This window comes from Nestor notabilis, unplaced genomic scaffold (genome assembly GCF_000696875.1).
Source record: "Nestor notabilis isolate BGI_N333 unplaced genomic scaffold, ASM69687v1 scaffold12790, whole genome shotgun sequence".
In the NCBI taxonomy this organism is placed as follows: Eukaryota; Metazoa; Chordata; class Aves; order Psittaciformes; family Psittacidae; genus Nestor; species Nestor notabilis.
In genome coordinates, this window is record NW_009909788.1 from 3,084 (window position 1) to 24,900 (window position 21,817).

General features: G+C 38.5%; 1 protein-coding gene across 1 annotated transcript in view; it reads left to right on the plus strand.

The window, feature by feature from the left end:
• Positions 1–667: 667 nt before the first annotated feature.
• The window catches only part of LAMA3 (laminin, alpha 3), a 103,591-nt gene continuing 82,441 nt past the window's right edge, over positions 668–21,817 (plus strand). Inside the window, exons 1-10 of the mRNA XM_010023076.1 lie at positions 668–733; positions 2,498–2,650; positions 7,878–7,995; positions 8,597–8,715; positions 10,134–10,304; positions 12,311–12,408; positions 13,837–13,952; positions 17,710–17,828; positions 19,394–19,484; positions 20,524–20,655. Coding sequence (XP_010021378.1) covers positions 668–733; positions 2,498–2,650; positions 7,878–7,995; positions 8,597–8,715; positions 10,134–10,304; positions 12,311–12,408; positions 13,837–13,952; positions 17,710–17,828; positions 19,394–19,484; positions 20,524–20,655 — 1,183 coding nt within the window. The remainder of the gene's footprint in view (positions 734–2,497; positions 2,651–7,877; positions 7,996–8,596; positions 8,716–10,133; positions 10,305–12,310; positions 12,409–13,836; positions 13,953–17,709; positions 17,829–19,393; positions 19,485–20,523; positions 20,656–21,817) is intronic.

Genomic DNA, 21,817 nt, shown 5'->3' on the forward strand with positions numbered 1-21,817 from the left:
GGCTCCATTCCTGGAATGGAGACGTGTCCTGTAGCAGACGTGCTGAGCATGGCTAAGATACTGCCAGTGGGAAGCAGGGGAGGCTGCTCTGTCCAATAATTTCTTTTCTTTCATTTTTTGTTTTGCTGCCTTGTTGGCAGCATTGCTGGAATGTACTTTAAATAACCGAAACTTCAGCTGTTGCAATGAAATTCTTTGAATTATGTGCCCCAAAAGAAAAAGATGGTATCTTGAGTTCAGATCAAGTGCTCTGGTATGCTGAAATCACGTAAGTGCCTGTAAATGTAACCCTTATATTTAATACTCACTATTGTTTGCTGCTCATTTAGCCTTTCTTTGAGGCTGCCTCCAGATCAGAGCTGAAACTGATGTAGCAGCAACTGTTTCCTCTGTATTTCCAGTCTGATCATTGTGGACATGAATTTAAATCTAAAGACCATGTTTCATGCACATTATAAATCTATTTGGGGAAGCTTCAACTGTTGTAACATATATATGTCAGAACTCCAAGTACACATTTGTCAGGGAAGATGCTTTGATGTGGTGGTAACTGCAGTTATTGGTGCCTAGATTGATTTCTCAGTATATGGATTTTGCAGATAGTGACATAATGTTCTTTATCATCACTGCAAAAATAGTCAACATTGCCTGTAGCTAGCACGGACCGATGTGGTGTCTGCTGCAGCAAACTGTATCTGAATCCAGCAGTGTCCTGGCATATTGTAGTTCGCACGTAAGTCAGCCAAGCCACGTTCTCTAACAGAGCTGGAGGAGAATGGCGTTATAACATGACCCCAGACGTTGTTCACCAACCTACATACTTGAGGATTTAGTAAGTCTCTGTACAGCTCTTTGAATTCTGAAGAGTTAACCCTCAGCCAGCTTGACACCTGCAGTGCTGGATCAGAATAGCTAAGAGTAGCAGGATGAGGATGGAACCACTGTTAGATGCAGATGCTGAAATTTTTACTACTGATGCAGAAATATTTGGTGGACATCTACGTTTTGTATTTGGAAGACACAAGATGGTGTATTTGTATCACATGAGAATGATGAAGTATTTTCCAATCCTTTAGTAGCTATGACATATGTTAAACAAATTCTGTTTAAAGTCTTAAATTCACTAAGCTTGAAAGACTGTACCCAGCAAGAATGTGAGACCCCTAATGTTACTCCTGTATTAAAAGTGGACAAATACAATTGCTCCAGTTACTTTACACTGGTTAGTCTGACAGCAGTGACACACAAAATAATGGCAGTTATATGGGATTCTGTTAATACTCGAAAGGTTGGATTATACTTCATGCCAGGCAACATGGGTTGTGGAAGCAACAGAAGATTTGTCACGTCTTTGATGAAAATATGCTTAGTTGATAAAGGGAATGGTGCAAATACTACTTTATTTAAAACAGGAGTCCAACACAGTGTCAGCACCTCACAGGCTGAATGGATAAAGCAACTGCCCAGCTGCAGAAATCATTAAGGGACTACTGCCATTCAATTAAAATGCTTTTTTTTTTCCTGTTGGGGTTCTACAAAGTCCTGTGCCTGGCAAAGTTAAGCATTTTTATGGATTATTTCTACCCAGTGACTGGAGTAAGAAGTGAATAAGACACTAAAAAGATATCTTAATAAATATTCACAACACTTCAGCACTTAAGTTGGTAGACTATAAAATGCAGTTTCTTAAAGATAAAAATACTGCTTGTGTGTCAAGACAAGATGCCAAATTAAAAGACAATTAAGTTCCCTAAAGTTTATTCATCATAATTGTACAGAAGACTACAAAAAGTTTTACAGACTATCAAAGAGAGATTATCAGGGCATCTCCAGATTATGCCTTTGTTCGTGGACTGGAAGTTGGGTGGTAACTTCTGCAAAGGATACAGTGGGATACTTTAAAGGACAACTTTAAGGGAACAGTCTGTAGGATCCATTGTATTTTCCAAAATAACATATTGTTCAGAAGTCTCTGATTCAGAATATATTATAATGGCATGAAAAAAATGAAAGCAGCATTGAAAAATTGTAATACCAAACTCATAGACAAGTAACAGAGCATTTTGTATGGTTTTATTAATACCAGGCTACATACATATGTGGATATTTTACAATTGAAGAAAATCTGTTTGATGGTCTTAATCCAATTTTAAGGGGCTTTGTTTCATTAATTTTCTGCAGACACCCCTGCAGATGTAACATAGGTAATTTCACCAAAGTATTGATTAATTAATAAGTAAACACTTAGTGTAGTTTACTTACAGAAGTTACTGAAATTTTAGTTTTTAACATAAAAATTAGTGTGTTTCAGGGTATAATTGTGTCATTTAATCATCAGAGGAATTGTTATATATTAAGAAATACTCTATATAAAAAGTAAACCAAAAAACCTCAGTTTTAGTCAATGCTCTAGTTCAGAATCTCAGTTAAGAACAGCATGCATCTGCAGTGTGGAAGTTTTCAGCTGAGACAATCTTTTTAACTTACTGTGTTTCAGGGACAGTTCTGTGATTATTGCAATGCTGCTGACCCCAGTAAAGCTCACCCTGTAACCAACGCAATTGATGGCACAGAGCGCTGGTGGCAAAGTCCTTCTCTTTCTATGGGGTTGAAGTACAATGAAGTCAATGTCACTTTAGATCTGGGACAGGTAAGTGCATGAGCTATTGGGTAAGGTTTGATCATATCTTGCGTTTATATACACTTGGGAGAGATGTTTGAACTGATGATTTTAAATTCCAGCACCTACAGCTTTCTTGTCCTTTATATTCTGTATTTTTTTTACCAAGTTAACTTTAATGAAATGATCATTTTCCTTCAGGAATTTTGGTGACGTGGGTTCTTGCCAGTGGCATCACACATGTTTAGTGACTGTGTGCTGCCTTGCACACGCACTGTAACTTGTTAACCTGAAGTTACAGGGGACCAGCCAGATGGTACTAGGGGTCTACCTTCCATTTCATGTTCTCCTTTTCCATGGTCACAGAGAGAGAGAGAGCTTTCATGATCTCTTACCATACATGCATTTTGAGAATAATGTTTGGAGTCTGCTTTTGCCTTAGGGGTCCTTCTGGCTTTTCTATCGTCCAGCAATATCTTCCAGATAGACAGAAAAATACTGATAACATGGTCTAAAAGGAAAGGAACAGCAAACCCAGTGTAACATGGATTAATAATATGACAGTTACATGAACACCTGTATTTCCTGTGCAGGCAATAGGCAAGTAGCTAACAGTAAAACCTCTGCGTCTGTATTTTAAGTCACAGGGACAGATTCCCAGCTGTCATAACTGGGCACTCATCCAGTGAAATTAGCTGCACTCTGCCAGTTCACACCAGCTGTAAATATATGACTATAAATATATGCTGGGGACTGCAAAATATATGTGTACATATGCAAATATGTTTTGGACAGTAGTAACTGTTTATTGACTGGTTATATTGGGTGGGACTTTTTGAATAGGCATTCAATTTAGTTGACTGCAGGGGGAAGAATTACTAAAGAAAATGTTTCTCTATGAGACTTACCTGCCATTATTTTTGGGAATACAGGTGCAAATTATTTTACATCTTCCATTTCATGAGATCTTAATGCTCCTGTCCCTTACATGACTGGGATGGTTCTCAGTTTGAGGATACCTTAATTTGGAGTTTTTGGAACCAGTAAAGGAGCAGTGCAGAATGACCAGACAACTTAAGATGGAGAATATCAGTAGTTAAACTAAACTGCTGTGGTTTTTTGAATTTGCATTTCTACTAATTAAATTAATAACATGCCTGTTTTCTTGGTTTCTTTTCTCTATTGAACCATAAAAGAAGAGAGAGCTATATAGAATGTGACGAATTTTTAGGCCGCATTGGCTACACTACCTTAGCACACAGTGTTTGGACTTCCTTTGCATTGTGTTGCTCTTTTTGTTACACTGTAGAGTTGAGTAGTGTTGCATCCCCTTGTGCTTTGTGCTCCTGTGAAGTGAGTTGCTCAGTCGTTCTTTCCCAGGAAACTGTAGGGAAGTGTGTCTTTCAGGCGGGGCATGCAGGGTAGAGACACTGAATGCAGAGCAGGGTGTTATGAATGGGCAGGGGAATCATGACTCAATCACATCCCAGTAAAGCAGACCTGACTTTCTGAGCTGCTTGCATCCATCATGGTCTCTGTAAGATGCAGGTTTAGGTTACAGACTGTAATTTGTTTTGCAGTGTAGTCCAGCATATTTGTGACCAACACTTGTGCATCATCATCCACTTGTGTAGCACATTGCTCCATCCAAAACTTCTGTTCCCACTGTGTACTTGTTAGCTTCTTTGGAGAACCTACTGGCAGACACCTTATCTTTTATATGTTGAGTAAACTTCTGAGAAACCTCCTTCCTTCAGAGGAAGGATATGAACTGAGTGCCTCCTTCTCATGGGAATCCTTGGAGACCAACCACTATGTGCTAAAATTCCTGTAGTTATTAAAGGATTTCTCAGCGTGAGGCTGTGTGTTTCTCTTTACTCTGGTACCACTTGGAAAGGCTACTCTGACCTCCCTTACTTGGAAATGGGAGAAACTCAAGATAAAAGTCAAAATCACTCCAGGTCCTAATACCAGGAAGGGATCATTTTAGTTGGTGGATGTGTGAGGGTTTAGTAGGATACATACGTTGTTGGTTTGGGTAGTTTTTTCCACTTCTCAGACATTATCTCATATCTGCATTCAGCCAGTTAAAGCTTAATCTTAGGATTTGTTTGAACTTGAGATTTACTTTCGACATTTTGCCTAATATTTTCATTGCCCAAATTCATATAGTAGTTCACAATACTAACAATGAAGAAGAAAATTAAATGCTGTGGCAGAATAAGTCTATTCAAGCAAATACATAAACACTGAGAGCCCAATTCACCTTATCTTATTTCAGGGTCATAAAAATTAATAGCTTAGTGTATGTTAGTCATGCAGACTTTGTCAGTAGCTGACAGAGGCAGGAATTTTCAGAGTGCAATTCCCTCTTAAGTGAGCTGAAACAAAGGTTCTGGTATTCAAAGAAAAGGAAATGTTCTTAAAGTTAGAAGCATGTCTAAATACCTTGCAGTACCACAGGCTGTTATATTGAAAAGATAGCAGGGATGTAGTGTTCCTCTTTGAGTAGTTGTCTTGCTCTTTATTTTGATTCAAGGCACCTTCTTTCTGTAAACAAAATATGGAATTGTTTTTGCATGTGCGAAACATGACAAAAAGTAAGGTATATATGTGTGCAGGTAAACAATGACTGAGTTGTAAGTTGGTCATCAAGTGTTCACAATTAGAGGAAGCAGAACCTAGTGCAATGTCAGTAGCTTTTAATTTGCTGCATCAAGACTGAGAGCAGAGTCCCAGTGGAGCCTTTTGCCACAGTCTGATGACAATATTTAGTTGAAAAGTTGCACCATGATGGAAGTTTGAGTGCTCACTACCATAAGAGTTGGAACAGAACACCCACCTGCTGCTGCTTCTGTTTCACAAGGGCTAGAGGTGAATTTGAAAGTCAAAATCCCTTTGGGATGTTAAATCTCTTCTAGAAAAATGCTTATTTTGCTGTACTTTGTAATATGAGAAAAAGCAAAAACCTTAAAGCAAAAGCTCTGCTTTACTTCACTGTCTGACTTTCTGTACAATAGTTACATTTCTAATCAATCACAGTCCTGAATAATTATAATGTTGATCCCTGAGGCAGTGTCTACCCTGTTAAGAGACCTGCTTATACAGTGGCTATTCCCGACTTGTTTAAAATACTTGGATCAAATGAAGTCTCGTTTGTTCCTTTAATTGGTCCTGACTTTCCCAATGTAGTTTTCAACATATTTTAAACTTCTGAATGCAGAATGTCTGACTGAAGTTCATTGCCCTTCCCCTGACTCTCTGGATTGCCTAATTTTAGCAGGTATTCCCTCATCTTTGGCTTGCTTAATGCTGAGCAGATTTTACAGTAATACTCCCCCAGGTATTTTTCTGAACTCTGTCTTCAGAAGAAGATGAAGTTTCAGGATAGCATGGTAGTCTATGATGACAAAGGAGTGTCTAATGTTACACTTCAAAAAGTGTTGGTTTGGGATTTTTTACTGTGCTTTTATGACAATAATATAGTGCTGAATGATTCGGGCTCAGTGTAGCCTTGTATGCTAATATGTTGAATAGCTTTTATGTAGTGATATGATTAGTCACTGTTGTAAATTAAAGGGATACAATGGAATGTAATGTCCAAATGAGTACTTTTATTAGGGGGGAGGAAGGGAAATTCAACCATAAACTTCACATAAGCATATGTGCCTGCAGCCAGGAGAGGTTTAGATTGGATATTAGAAAAAATTATTTGCAGAGAGAGTAATGAGGTATTAGAACAGGCTTCCCAGGAAAGTGCTGGAATCACTGTCCCTGGAAGTGATCACAAACCATGTAGATGAGGCCCTCAGTGGTACAGTTTAGTGGTGGTCTTGGCAATCACAGGGTAATGGTTGGACTTGATGATCTTAAAGGTCTTTTCCAATCTAGTTGAGTCTATGATTCTATGCCTTCATTTTGGCCACTTTTTTCTTTAGGTTCTTATGAAAGCTTATAGTCCAGGGTGAGACTGATGTCAGTAAGCTTGTCTCATATTTCTTCAGCAGTGTCGAAGCACTGTGGAAATGGAATTCACTGCTACTATTTTGCTCATGCTTATGGGAAGGTATCACCTGTTATAAGAGACTACACAAAACTGGCCGTGTCAGCACTTTGAGTAGCATCTGTGTAAAAGTATATAATAACTATATGACAAGCTGAAGCAGATGTCATCTGCTTTTTTGAAGAGTAGTTAGAAGGTCATTGTAATGATTCCACAACATGACTATAAGCCGTGGGGCCTTGAAGAAGGCAGAGTCTTTTCTATATGCTTCCTTTATTTCCTTTTGAGATTTCTAAACCATTTCTCTTGATTGCATCTGTATCAACCAACACACAGAGTGTTATCCATGCTTGTTAACATATATGTAAGGATGGGATTCCCAAAGACCTTAAAACACAGGGGAAGCAAGACTATTAATGGATAGTTGCCTGCCCAGTGCAAACCTGATTTGAACTGGTCAGTCCCCCTTGAGAGATTCAGCTGGCCAAAAGCATGAACATGAAGCACTTTCTTTAGGAATTTCAGAACTATTATGCCTTCCTGGGCGGATGCCAGTCTTCGCACTGAATGGCCACACTGGATGACATGTAATGTCTGTATGGCCGATATCCTTACTCTGAAACTTGCCAGCCAAATAGTGGAAGTTACTTAGGCAAAAAGTATCAGAAAAACAAATCTTGCCACAGTCCCCAAAGTATTCACTTATTTCTTAGAATCAGTGCAGAGACTTCCCGTTGGTAATTCAAGATCATTACTCCACCTGTGCAGTCATTGTGCACAGTTCTGGACTCTGACCTGGTTCTGTCAACAGAATGGCTGCCACTTACTTTGCTCAATACTATTGTGTGATAAGTCATTTTTCCATGTGCAGATACTGTCTGGCTATTCAGGTAGCTAATTTAGTATCACAAGAAGTGAACTCAGTGCTTGTCAGGCTGTATTAAGTTGGCAGGGTAAATTCCAGCTACTGTACCCTTAACACACCCAAACAATCATGTGCCAAACAGAGCTGTTCTGAAATGCAAGAGATGGCATTTAACACAGTGCTATTGCAGCTTTCCTAATGTATTGGAACACGTTGCCAGATGAGGTAGCCAGCTGAGAATCTGGCCCATTGTTTTAGTAGGAATGAAACAGCAGAGAATAACCTTCTCACTGTATACTAAAGAAAATGTGTTTATTTGCATTAGTTTTAGTATTCTGATATAGAGTTCAAAAAGCTGCTGATGAGATATGTGTATATTCTGTTACCAGCTCTTCCATGTTGCCTATATCCTTATCAAGTTTGCAAATTCTCCTCGTCCAGATCTCTGGGTCTTAGAAAGATCAGTGGACTTTGGAAGAACTTTCACTCCTTGGCAATATTTTGCTCGTGAGTATCAATCCTTGTGTCACTGCTCTTTTGCGGACAGGTTTATTTAATCGTTCACTCAGAAGCAGAAAATCAGACCATGAGGCTTGCTAAAGATTTCAGCCACAGTGAAGACCATGAATGTCAAATACATTTCTCTTATCTTATCTGCAATGAATTAGCGACAAGAGTGTAAGTAAAAATGAGTATGATATTTTGAAAGTAATTCAGACCATGAATATTTTTCAGTATGTTGGGAATTCTTCTTTTGTTTTGTTTGTAGGTTTTGACTGTGTCAGAACCTCACTACCTTTATCCCTCAAGTTCCTTGCAAAAATCAAAGTGAATTACAAATGCAAAATCTTGGACTACAGCTTTTTTTTGTGATGATATGAGAAATATCGTGCCATGTCTTGTCAGGCACCACTGAATTGCTTAGGATGAGAAATTATCTGGTTTTAGGAATTTCCATTTTTCTGTGCTGAACGACACAATCACTGTTATTATTCAGTTATGGGGGAGAATTTACCTGAAAGCACAGGGGATACTTCTTCATTATTTTAAATTAGAACAATAGTGTTTATTTTCATGTGTAAAAATAATTTTGTTCTTGCTTGACTAGACTCCAAAGCAGATTGCTTGGAGCACTTCGGAACGGAAGCCAATCTTCCGGTGAGGAGGGACAGCGACGTCCTTTGCACCACAGAGTACTCTCGCATTCTGCCTCTAGAAAATGGAGAGGTAAGTGCTTTTAGGAAAGTAGCGCGTAACGCTGAAAGCAAACAGCATCAGTTTTAGATGTTTGCTGTTTTAATAAAAACCTAAACTGGAAGTAATGTTTAAGTTATGACAGCTTGAATCTACATTAACAAGTCCATAACCAAGCACTGAAGTAGCTGGTGAGTTATTTGAAGAGTGATCTGGCTCCTCCTAACTTTCACCATTCCCTGTGGAGGTGGGGGCTGCTCAAAGTTCCCTGTATTGATGTTTATCATGATTTACATGCCTCACTTTAGCCATATGCGTTTGAAGGTGCTGACCGTGTTTTCTGAACATTTCCCATGTACACAGCAGAACTTACTGCATCACAATTGCTATGGAAGTAAAGGCTGTAGAAATAGATAATTGCCATTCCAGAATAAGTAGCTAGTTAAGAACAGAATTTATAAAATGCTACATGCTTAAGATATAATAGATGTTTGGAAAACGTTCTGAATTTAGCCATTGTTTCTTCCTAGGCAGAACTGTGGCTTGTATTATTTGAATGAATTTTAAACTCCTGGCTATACTGATGGCTCCTGCTGACATTCTCCTTTTATGCCTGATGTGGTTAGAATTCAGATCTGAGCTCAAGAGTTATCCACAGTTTTGAGCATATGGATCTGGGATTGTAGTTGCCGATTAAAGTAGAATTTGTTTATTAAAATAGCTGTAAAATCTTCCTAATAAAACATTGTAAAGAATAATTTCTGTAGAAGAACACTGCGGTTGCTAATGAAAGTCTTTAACTCAGTCCTATACATGCATACCGGATTGTTAATTTAACAGAGGTTCATGATTGCTTGGTTGCTGGCATCTGTTTCTTTAAAAAATAAAAAAGCACTATTGCCCTTGTTTTGAGAGTCAGATAAATCTCCTTTCATGTGAGGGGATTTTCTAAAGCAACACTGTGTACTTTCCTCCAAAAGACCATTAATACGCTCCCAGGCACTGGACCTGGTAACAATAATATTTTCCAGGAACGTTTGTGCCTTAACCCAAAAATAAATGTGCTTTGGGAAGGAGCCAAAACCTGATGTTTTTACTCAGGCAAAACTCCCATTGATACTATCCACTGTTAATATAACTGTTTGCAATCATTCCTATTGTTTTTTCCTATAAAAGCATGTACTTTCTGTATTATAGCTGTTTTCAAACAGATAGAGGCACTATTTTTTTTTCTGGTGTGCCATATGGGTAACAAGAATTCAGGAGGGTCCAAGACTAACATCACTGTTTTTCCCAATGTCCTGGCCTCAGTATGAAACTTATAGTTGTTACTGTGAGTATGTTCAGTAACAATAGAAAGTTTTCTGATTCTTTTATTAATTTTGCTCTGTGCTGCTGCTGACACTTGCAGTTGATATATTTTAACAAAAATATGCTTATTTCTTTGTTAGATTGTGGTATCTTTGGTAAATGGCCGCCCTGGAGCAAAAAACTTCACTTATTCCCCTAGTCTTCAAGAATTCACAAAAGCAACAAACATCCGCCTTCATTTCCTCAGAACAAATACGCTTCTTGGACACTTGATATCGAAAGCTCAACGAGACCCCACTGTAACCCGTAGAGTAAGTATTGTTTTTGCTGAAGTACACTGAAGAATCATATTCAGCAGGTTAGAGACCAAAAAATGATCTGCATGTTTTAAATCTGCAACCTCCTAACAATCAAAATTTACAGTGACCCACCTTTAAATCCCCATATTTTCTCCAGGTTTGTTTGAGACAAGAAGGTAACTGGGTCAGCACAGATTTGTGAGGGGGAAGTAATGATTAATGATTTTGTAACAGACAGTTTCCCTCTTTTTGAATATGGAAGGAAGTTGGGTGCATTATGTGAGCTATAAGGAGCCAAAGTGGTAATCTTTTAAACTATCATCTTACACAGAACTGAGGAACTAAATCTCTTCACCATTATTTGATACTACTTTCCCTTGTTTATTTAGAAAAAGACTTTCAGGAAGCAAGATGTATAGGTGTTTTCAGTGGATTTGGGGCTATCCAAGAGCTAAAAGCCAAATTCCCACTCCCATTCACTGGGGAAATTCAAGGAAACTCAGCTCCCTCAAGGGAACACTGCATAGAAATTCATATACTTGGAGAGATTGCAGACTTTATATTGTATTGTTATTTTTAACCTTTTCATTTAACATGAAGATTCAGTAACAATTGGAGGAAACCCTGGGGTGAGGCACTGCACAAATGTGTGTGAGGGTTTCTGGATCAAAAACCATAAAGATATTCCAGTTACTTGTTAGCACTCCCATTAAGTGCCTTTATTGCCTTAAGTAAATTTTAAGATGTTGCTCACAGGCAGATGTAAATGCAGTGTTTAGTTTACTTGGCAAGCAACACAGCTTTAGTGTGAGGAACTTCTGATGTTATCGTAGTCATGAGATGTAGGATAGCTGAACAAAATGTTAAGTATTTTATCAAATTGTTAAAAGAAAGTGCAAGGTTTTATTGTAGAGACCTTCTAAGTCTAGGAAATAGTAAATATTTTTAAGGAAAATCTTTGTATTAAACTTACTGTAGAATTCTGTTCTGCTATCCCCCACTTCCAAGGGGAAGCCTGGCTTCCCCTGTTAAAGGTTTGAGTTCATGACACACTGAATTATACAGATTATGTTTTATGTCTACACTGTGGCAATTTGGCTTATAAATCACTTTGGCCTATTGCTAATTTGACTTACTACTGACTAGTGACAGTGCAATTACTTTTAGTAGTAAAGTGTAGCTCTACAAAGCTGTATGAAACTATAAACTGAGATGTGAAGACTGTTATACCAAACTCCACTGTCAGATAGGTTGGCAAGAGTCATGGTGATCATCTCTACCTGTGCTGAAAACACTGAAAGATTTTACTTGAAAGTTTTGGTATGAAATGTTATGGTATGAAAGTGGTATACATAGTTAGAAATGAATGTGTATATTTAAGGGAGATAATTCAGAAGACAAAAAATATTTCCTAGTCTACTGTTCTTTACCTGCCTAGAGAGAGCAAAGAGAGCTAGTTGGAAAAGTTCTCTGTCTTGAGGAAGCATCTCATCTGTGTGAGCCAATCCACCTCCATGAAAGAGGAGGGTGTACATGCAACCAAAATGAGTCACAGAATTACAGAATGGTTGAGGTTGGAAGGGACATCTGGAGGTCCTCAGGTCCAAACCCCACTGCTCAGCAGGGCTACCTAAAGCCAGTTGGCCAAGACCACGTCCAGATAGCTTTTAGTACCTCAAAGGAGGGAGACGCAACAAAATCTTTGGGCAACCTGCATCAGTGCTCCATCCCCCTCACAGTGAAAAAGTGTTTCCTGGTGTTCAGAGGGCACCTAAACTGAGTTTTCAGGTTGTGTCCATTGCCTCTGGTCCTGTCACTGGGCACCACTGGCAAAAGCCTGTCTCCGTTCTCTTTGCACCCTCCCTTCAGGTATTTATACACATTGAGAAGTTCCCCAGTGAGCAGTCTCATGCCTTTAAAATTCTGATAAGCAAGATTTAACAATATGATTTTGATATTTCTGACATAATATGAGTAAAGAAAAAGATCTATACATACTTCATGTGCTTGTTCCATAGTATTACTACAGTATAAAGGACATCAGTATTGGTGGTCGATGTGTATGTCATGGCCATGCTGAAGTGTGTAATGCAAAGAGTGCTGAAAACCAATACCAGTAAGTAAACTGAGCATAATATTAATTTAATATGAGAAAAACAATGCATGAATATTTTCAAATGACCTTTTCTATTATATAATTATATAATCTTACAGGGATTTTCCAGTATATTTAAAAAAAAAACTAGAATCTGCTAATAATTGACAAGAAAATATGTCAAGATCAACTCTATGTGAAATATAAGAACAACAAGTCTTAGTTTTTTTCTTTTAAATTGAAATAAGAGTTTGGCAGATTGAATAATTTCTTAGCAACCCTTAGTTCTTTTGGAAAACATGGCTTGGTATCACCTTCCAGCAGCAGGATTTAGAAGAAGAAAGTGAACTTCCTTGAGATATTCAGTATTATTGAATTACTGAGCTCAGCCAAGATCCAATGGCTCTTGATCATTACTAGAAAAAATAAAACTAAACTGAATGAACTATTCCCTTTCCCTGTGAAGTTCATGATCTCTGTATCGATTTCACAAGGAGTTAGATCAGGCTTCTCGCCTCATCTGCTGTAGGGAACTGACTGTGGATAATCAAGCTGTCTAAAACATGCTTTAAATATCCATAATGGCATTGAAACAAACATTTATCAGGATGATTCAATATTTTCAGTTGTGTTTTAATGAAAAGTGAGTGGGGAGATGGGTGCCTCCTTTCCAGATATCTATGCTGGAGAAAATTTAAGTACAGAAAGTCTGAAATCCAAGGGAATAGGATGGTTATACTAAAAAATTTTATTGCCCCTTGATTATTAGACTACACAGAGAAGAAAGAAATGTTGGAAAGGGCCTCTCCAGTCTTAAGGTCTTTGTTCCTCCTGGGATTGAGTTACTATGCATGATAGTAAGACCTAGACTATAATGAAAGCCTGCCCTTTAAGTAGGGTATTCAGCTAAATTAAAAAAGAACAAATGACAAACCAAAACCCTACGTTTTCTTGCTGACTAGTGTGTTCTATTTAAAAGATAACAATATGAAGTTATTATCTTGGTTTATTAAAAATACTAATAAAATTATTGTAAAGAAAGTATAATAAAAAATGATGAAGGCATGTATATAAAGGTGATATATATTTTGATTTACTGTAGGTCAACAAGCTGGAATGAATTTAAAAAAGGATACATCCTAAACAGTTATATATCATCTTGATTTAATAGTCTACAGTAAAGTTTCATAATCCAGTCTATTGAAAGTTCTATAAATGTTCTTCATAAGTAATCTGTGCTAAGAAACTCATAATCACACAGTTAAAGTAATAAATCATGAAGAATTTTAGGAAAATTCCAAAATGTTCTGGTATTACTGTTTGACTTCTTTAAATGTGAGCTTATGTCCTGTCCTTTTCACACTCTGTGTAAGTCTTGGACTGTGATAAAATTAAGGAAAAAAAATAAATAAGTGCAGCTTCAGCAGAGTAAGAGTTTCCTTTCTGTAGGTTTCAGTGTGAATGTCAGCATAACACTTGTGGGGAAACCTGTGATCACTGCTGCTCTGGATATAACCAGAAACAGTGGCAACCCGCAACAGCTGGGAGCACAAACATATGTGAACGTAAGTAGCCTAAAAGATGCTGGGTTAAAAGGGACATTGATAAGAGGGAGGGAATTAGCTGTAGCACACGTGTTCATGGAACATAGTAAAGCACACTGCTTGTTTTAACACCTTTTCTCTTTACTGAGAAAATTCTTTCCATACAGCAATAAGGAATAGATGATACAGTGAATATAATTTATGTTCTTCTCTTGTATTAAGTGGTGAAAATAGTAGCTTGTGTGAGAATATTACATGACCAAACTTGAAGCTGCCATGTAGTACATTGAGCCAACATCTCTCTCAGCCACAGCTGTCTGCTGTTTGCCAGATTGTGGATGCCCTCAGCAAAGTGAAGACCATAGGCATCTTGTGCAACTTCAAAATTTGCCTGCTCGTCACCCAGCCTCTTGGTGTTCAGATGCAGATAGATGCTCAATGCTGTCACTGCGTTCAGGCACTTGAGCTGCCCTCCCTTCTCCTGCTGATGGTTGTCCCTTGGTGACCGTATGTAAGTGGGCACAAAGGTGTTCCTGCTGGGGAATCCTGCCAATTCTACACTTGCACCCTTTCCATGCTTGTAGTTGGGAGTTTGGAGTGCTTTAGCCCCACAGACTGAGCAGTCCAGCTGGAGAAGCCTACTACCCTTCTCCCACTTCCCCCATGTTTCGTACTTCTGTTAGAGAAAATGGTGCATGGACCCTCTTTTGGTGGAGGGGTACCTACTGTTATACATGGGTGTTCTGTAACCTTCTGGCCAGAAACCAGTGAGCATGGTATAGACAATGTTGCCATCTCTGTGCACATCTTATTCTGAGCAAATATGTTGGCAGCCTGCACTTTCCTTTGTGTCGGGCCTAATTTATTTTCCTCGTCTGCCTTTCCTGAGAGTAGTGTAGCCAGTGGGTACAAACCGTTAACAGGGGAACCTTATTTGAAAGCCAAAGAGATACACCTATATAATTAGTTTGAGGAATAAAGAGATAGCTTGTTTAATCAAAACTGCAGTACTAAAAGTCTGAGTGTTGGCGGGGGCAGGGGTGGTGATTAAAATGTTTAATAATAAGCACGTTGGGACACATTTTTTTGGACAAGATTTGAAACCTCATTTAAATTCTCCTCTTTGAAAGGAAAACATTTTCTGTCAGGAAAGAGATAGACAAAGAGCATAAATAATGTCATGTTTTTAAAAGAATGAGTTTATAGAAGATCATCGACAAGATTCTCAGCCAAAATGACTTTGCTTCTAACTACCCCTGAAAAAATACCCTTTTTAGTATGGATTGCTCCTAGCGGTTTGAGGTGATTTGTTGAGAGCATCTGCCAGGTGCAGACCTCTTTTCCTGGCAGCCAGTAGTGAAGAAATTAAAGCAATCTTGTTAAGCTTCCCATAAGCCTGAGGTCCCTTGAGAGAAACTGGTTGAAGCAGGTTGGTGGGAGCCTGTAGGGATAAACCCACCCTTTTGCTATGAGTTAGCCAGTACTGAATGGATCTGCAAGTGGCCCAAACCAACAAGAAGGTGCTTGATGAGGTAGTAGGGGTTTTTATTCCCCTTTGAGAGTAAATGCCATTACTATAATCAGAACAAATGACTTCCTGCCACTGTTAGAAGACATACTTGTGAGCTCATAGACCGTTTGGCCCTAGAGGCAAGGAGCTTTTATTTATTTATTTACCTTGTAAATTATTATTTTTTAAAATGTTCTCTTCTTATCTATTTGTGCAATGTTTTATTTTCTTGAAGAAATATATGAATTAAAACCTTCACAGGCTATCACAACCTGGCCAGGGAACCCACTCTCAACCAGTGTTGTTCCTCTCAGCAGACCATAAGGGAACCTGATGGCAGGCTACCACCTCAGCCATGTTGTTGGTAGTTTCTAGGAAAAGGTTTCCTTGCCCAAAGCTGTTCAGATCTAAAGATGTAAAGGAGATACAGAGAATGGTCCAGTTTCCCTTCTCTTGACTGTTTGATCATGTAGCAAGGCATAGAGAATTAGTTGTCCCCAAGTCATGCTCCCAGTTGTGCCAGGTACTTGGAAGGATTACTTCCCATACACTTCCCTCATCATGAAGAAAGCAGGGCCAAGGCACTTCTGTTTTGAGGTGCTTTCAGGAAGCCATTGCTTTCCAGAGTATCTTCTCCCCTGGTCCACATGAAGAGAGGATTTCTTAAACATGAAGTCATAGCCTTATGAAGTCAAAACTTGAGTAATTTCCTGGGAAGGCTGACCTGGATTGATGGAATAATTGAAAGCTCACTTAGCACCCAGATGCCTGGGGAAGCCTTTCTTGCTTCCTGCATTCTTTCAAAAAATAAAATTCCTGTTATTCCTTTCCAGCAGGAAATAAGATCAGATTATTAAAAAGAAAAAAAAAAAAAAAGATATAGGATGAGTTTATGGCAAAACCATGGCCCTGCCCTTTGTTTTATTCTGTTTGCTTGCTATTAGGGTTGGTTCCTACCCAGAATTGTATTATAGTTCTGGAAGATTTCAGTGAAGACAAGCAGAGTTTTACACGACCAATGGGAAGAGATTAGTTTTAACTGAGATACACATAACAGATTTATAGAAAATTACATGAATTATTTTCTAGGTAAATCCATCACCCTTTACTATAACTGTATTTGTAGGAACTAGATGAAGTGTGGAGCTATTTTTCAGGTAATTCTCTTCTGTGAGCAAGGCATGAACATTGGGCCGTCTCTGGGACTTACGTTTCTGGGTCATTTTGCCAAAGGTAAAACAGAGTATGAGGCCACTGGTGGATATAACACTATGTATTTATTTCAGGTGTTTTCAGTAGATGAACTTACTAGGCTGAGGCATCTGTGAGACCAATGTGTCTGCAGGCAAAGCCTCACGGTTATCTCAATCTCTTCTGAGCACTGCAATATTAACCTCTGTTAGAGTTATAAGTATAGCAGAACATGTATGTAGAGAGGGATTCAGAGCCACTGTGAATTCAGCTGTTACCTTTATTTGGCTTAACAGAAGGGAAAAGTAAAGGAAAAGAGCAAACCACAAACCACCCAAAGTAAAAATTACCACAGCTGAGACTATAAACAACCATACACAGAGGAAATGAGTTATCTCGGTCACCTAATTTTATGCTTTTCTAGATTATAATAATATATTATTATTGGTGGTGGTATTATTGTTCTTCATACCATACTTCTTTTAACCATGCTTCTTTTTGAATCCACAATTCTCAGGAAGTAAAATGAACTTGTACTTAAAACTTCTTCATTCAGAAGACAACAGCTGGGTAAATGTATAGCCAAGTTTGCTGGCGTATCTGTACCTATGGATGAGTATAAGAGTTCTTTAGTGTAGTATTTTTTAAATGTTTATAGCTTATCTATAATTGTTTATTTAAATGAAGATTTAGTGCACACAGCTTCATCCAGGTGTAGTTTTTAGGCATGGAAAAATAGAATAAGCATTTAAACATGTTTTTGATAATTTTAAAAACTGCTGAGACCATTCTTCTGGAGCTTCCTGGTTCACATTTATGCATAAACATAGTTCTGAGATGATACAACTGTTGCCTCCTCTAATAAGCCTAGCAGCATATGTTCTTTTCGTGTCTTCATGATCTAACCATATTTCTGGTATGAAAATCCAGTTTTTGATAGGTAAATATGCACATTTGAACATACTCCAACATACCTGAGTGTACATATACATAAAAAAATCTATGCATTTTAACCCCTGCTGCGTAACTGAATTCCAGCATTATAAAGAAAGCTGACTTGGAATAATACCTTTTCAGCATGCAATTGCCATGGACATGCCACTGATTGCTACTATGATGCTGGTGTTGATCAGCGTCGAGAAAGCTTAAACATTCATGGGCATTATGAAGGTGGAGGAGTCTGCATTAACTGCCAGGTAATAAGGTCATTTTGGTCACTTTAAATAAATGGCATTTGAATAAGGGCTACTGAAGAAGGACTGTGTCCACACCAATTGTTTGGAGTCTGACCGGTCTGGATAGCTCCATTTCTCTTGTGGTGTTACTTGTATTCAAAGCAGGGAAAAAGGTGTTTGAAAATAATTTACACTACACAGCATTGCTTCTTGGTGTTTAAAAGAGACATATAAATTGTATTTATGCTCAGCCTTGTGTGATTGAAACAAAGCCACACAATGCAAAAATTAAATCAACTGCAAAAATTCCCTTTCCTGTGATTACAACAAACTCTGCCATTTCCCTGCTTAACAGAAGGAAGTAAAACTTACCAAATAGAATTCCAGTTCAGGCCATCTGGTTCCTTACTGCAGCAAAACAGAGGGGTCTCCCTGATCAGCAGAAGTAAAGGAGGGTATAGGCTATACAAAGAAGGAAGCTTATAGGTGCTGAAAAAGCACGGAATCATGGAAGGGACCTCTGTAAATCATCTGGACTAGTGGTCCATTCAAACCAAGGCTAGATGCAAAGTTGTATCAGATTGCACTGATCTAGTGCCAGCCTTTCCCAGCAGTAGCTGGGATCTGAAGCTGCTGGAGGAGGCTCCCAGCAGAACTGGAAGCAGAACTCAAAACTGCTGCACCAACTGAGAGCAGCGTGAGTGGCAGCCTCAGCAGCATCCTCGGTGCTCATGAACTGCCCACCAGTCCCTCCACCAAATGCTGGGTCCCTTGCTCAGCCATCAGTTGCAACACTCCCTAAGGAGGAGCTAACAGCGAGTGGGAGCTGGGGGAAGCTGCTTTGGTTTGCTCCAGGGTAAAGCTTCTCCCTCCAGTTCTCTGTTCATGGGACTAAGAGCTTGCCAGGATGCTTCGTGACTGTCATTTACTCAACTGGTGCGTGCCATCGCAGCTGTGCATTCGTGCTGCCCCACTGCAGGGGACAGCTTTGCTGCACAAGTTGAAATACGCTCAGCACTGTGTTCACGGGGGAGTGACATATTTCTGCTGTAGTTCAAATTCACGCTAACTGTGTGCCTAAATCACATGTTTATGCAGACATATGCTTTTTTAATGGAAGATCTGTTTTGTGCTGACCTGACTAAGGTTTTGGTTTATTTTGATGTTGCTGATCTTAGACATAAGTATTCAAAAAAGTAATATATAGTATGAGGAAAAAAACATGATGCAGTTGCCTGAATGATATATATGTTATGATAAGAGAGTAACATAAAAAGCAGTATCACATGATACGGAAAAGAGATATTTTTTCCCTAGATTTTTTTTAAATAGCTCTTTTTTATAATGCTTCAAAGGTAAAATTGAGCTGCTTTATGTAAGAATACCATGATTCAGAAATCTGTAGAGAACAGGTGGTTAAATAACACCAAATGGTGAATGCTGTCTTTATTCCAGCCATATTCAATACTTTTTTTCCTATGATGATCCTCTCCTGGTTGTATATAGAAAGAGTGGAAAGGATGTTATTGTTTCTTAATTCTTCCAAGTTTTTATCTCATATTCTCATTTTGTTTTATTTCACATAGCATAACACAGCTGGTATTAACTGTGAAAAGTGTGCCAAAGGTTACTATCGTCCTTATGGTGTTCCAGTGAGAGCTATTGATGGCTGCATACGTGAGTCCTTCTCTATTAAGCATCTTCTCATGATTGTGGCTTGGTGTTTTTTTGGGCTATAATCAAGGCATGGGATGCACTTTTTATTTTATTTTAGAGGAAAAATGAAAAAGTGGACAAAAGATGTTGGGAGAATCAACAACTACAAGTGACTTTCTGTGTTGCTTTAGACCTTTTATTGATATTCTTCACAACTTATGTGTAATATGAACCTAAAACTTCAGACCAGCAGCAGGACAATAGGAGGAAGTAAGCCAGAAAAGGCTGCTGAGAAGATAGGATCATGTAAGCCTGGAGTACTGCTATACACCCCACACTGAGGAGGCATGACCTCTAGGAAGTCACTCTCATCTCCTTACAACTTTGCTTCTCTTAGTTCTCTGATGTACATGTGAGGTATCCTTCGGCTTTTGGTCACTCAAAAAGTTTATTCTATAGCTCAAAAGGTCACAAGGATCACTACTGCTATTCTATGCAATGCTAAAGCTCATGACTAATATATGATGCAATAGGACAATCACTAATACATTTCAAAAAGAAGAACTGAGTATAGTTAAGAGATGAGGGCTGAACTACAAACAGGATGAAGGAGCCTTGTGACAGGTAGAAGGAAGCTATGGTTCGTTGTGTTTGGGTATTGAAATGAATGGGAAGTCAACAGATCCGTGGCGTGCTGCCATGAAGTGTACGTGGTGTGTAAGGGAAAGTGGACAGAGAGCAGTGCTTTGTCTAGACCATGGAGAGAGAGATAAGCAGACACCACAGAAGAGATAGTTGCTGCAGTTCTGTAGAGTAATAATATGTAGCTTTCTAAATTAAAAAACCTAATCACTCTAAGCAAGTAACTTCTAAGGGATATCACAAAGAATGACTGGTGACAGAAAGTACCTGGAAAATGTGTAATAGCATGCAAATGTTAATTCCTTAAATAATGAGACATTCACACCTGCAAATTTACTATTATAATGACATTGTGCACTGCTGTAAAAGGCAAATTAATTATTTTCCAAAGAGTGCCTAATTACTGATACTTACTTAGCCTGCAGCTGTAACTTGGAGCATGCAGAGGGCTGTGAGGAAGGGTCTGGCCGCTGCTTCTGTAAGCAGAATTTCCAGGGACAAAACTGTGAACACTGTGCTGATGGATTCTATGGTTATCCATTTTGTGTCCGTAAGTATACAATTGAAAATGCCTCTTTTCTTGAATTTTACATCTGCATTAAAGAATTACCAGTTTTCATTACACTTGACTCGGTTAAAACATCTGGCATTTTAGTTTCACATGTTTACCTGTTCTGATAAATCAGCTGTCATAATACTGAAGAGTCTGTTCTGTTTTACAAAATGATGGTTTCTTGAAGATCAAATAGATTGTGCTGCATTCTCACAATTCTGAGTTCATTTAAGACATCTTTATCAAGGCTACAGCCTATCTCTCAATAAGTCATGAACTCCAGTCCTAAAGCCCTGGACAAATTGTTTAAACATGTCTTGGGGTCTTCAGGTATAAAGACCACTTGGTTTGGGAAGTGGAAAGTGACTGTAGTGAGAGAGAGGGGAAAAAATGGTTATGTGTTCTCCTTGACACCTCCTAGGATTTGAAACTCACCTACTTGATAAAAAAGGCATGTGGGCTTTTGGAGTATTCTAAAATAAATAAAGATAATTATAAAATAGCACCTGTGTAATGTTGGAAAGGCTCTCCTGGCACAGCATAAGGCTCTCAGCCACGATCTCTTATTTTGGCTGGACTCCAGGTAGCTGCAGTTATATGCCTGAATGAAAGATTACAGTTTGTTTCAGATTTCATAAGAATTGGTTGAAGGAAAAGTGTTTGTAAATCCAAATAAAATAAACATTTTAGAAAAATAGATTTGACACAGAACTGCTGAGTGCTTCCATTTATTGAAAATGGTACTAGAATATTATCTAATGCATTGAAAATTACATTTTTACTTTGTAGTAAGTAGTTTATAGTAAGTTAAATTTAACTGTTGGGAATTCAGAAAATTAAATGCTTTCCCCATAAACAAATTATATATACAATAACTGAGACGAAAATGTAACATCAGGATTGTGTTTGCTGCATACAATCTTGTGACTCCATGAAGAGACTAAAAATGCATGTACTATGCATGTCATGAATTCTGACAGTTCAGGAAGAGAGTGATAGAGCGACACAGCAGGAGATGGGCCTCCAGCTGGAAGCAGCAAATGCGAAATGAATAGGGAGCTCTCTAGATAGCTCTCATAACACTGTCTGGTATAAGAAAACTTTCTGCAAAAGCAGGGTAGGGAGAAGGAAAGCAACCTGGTAGCATTTCCAAATCGTG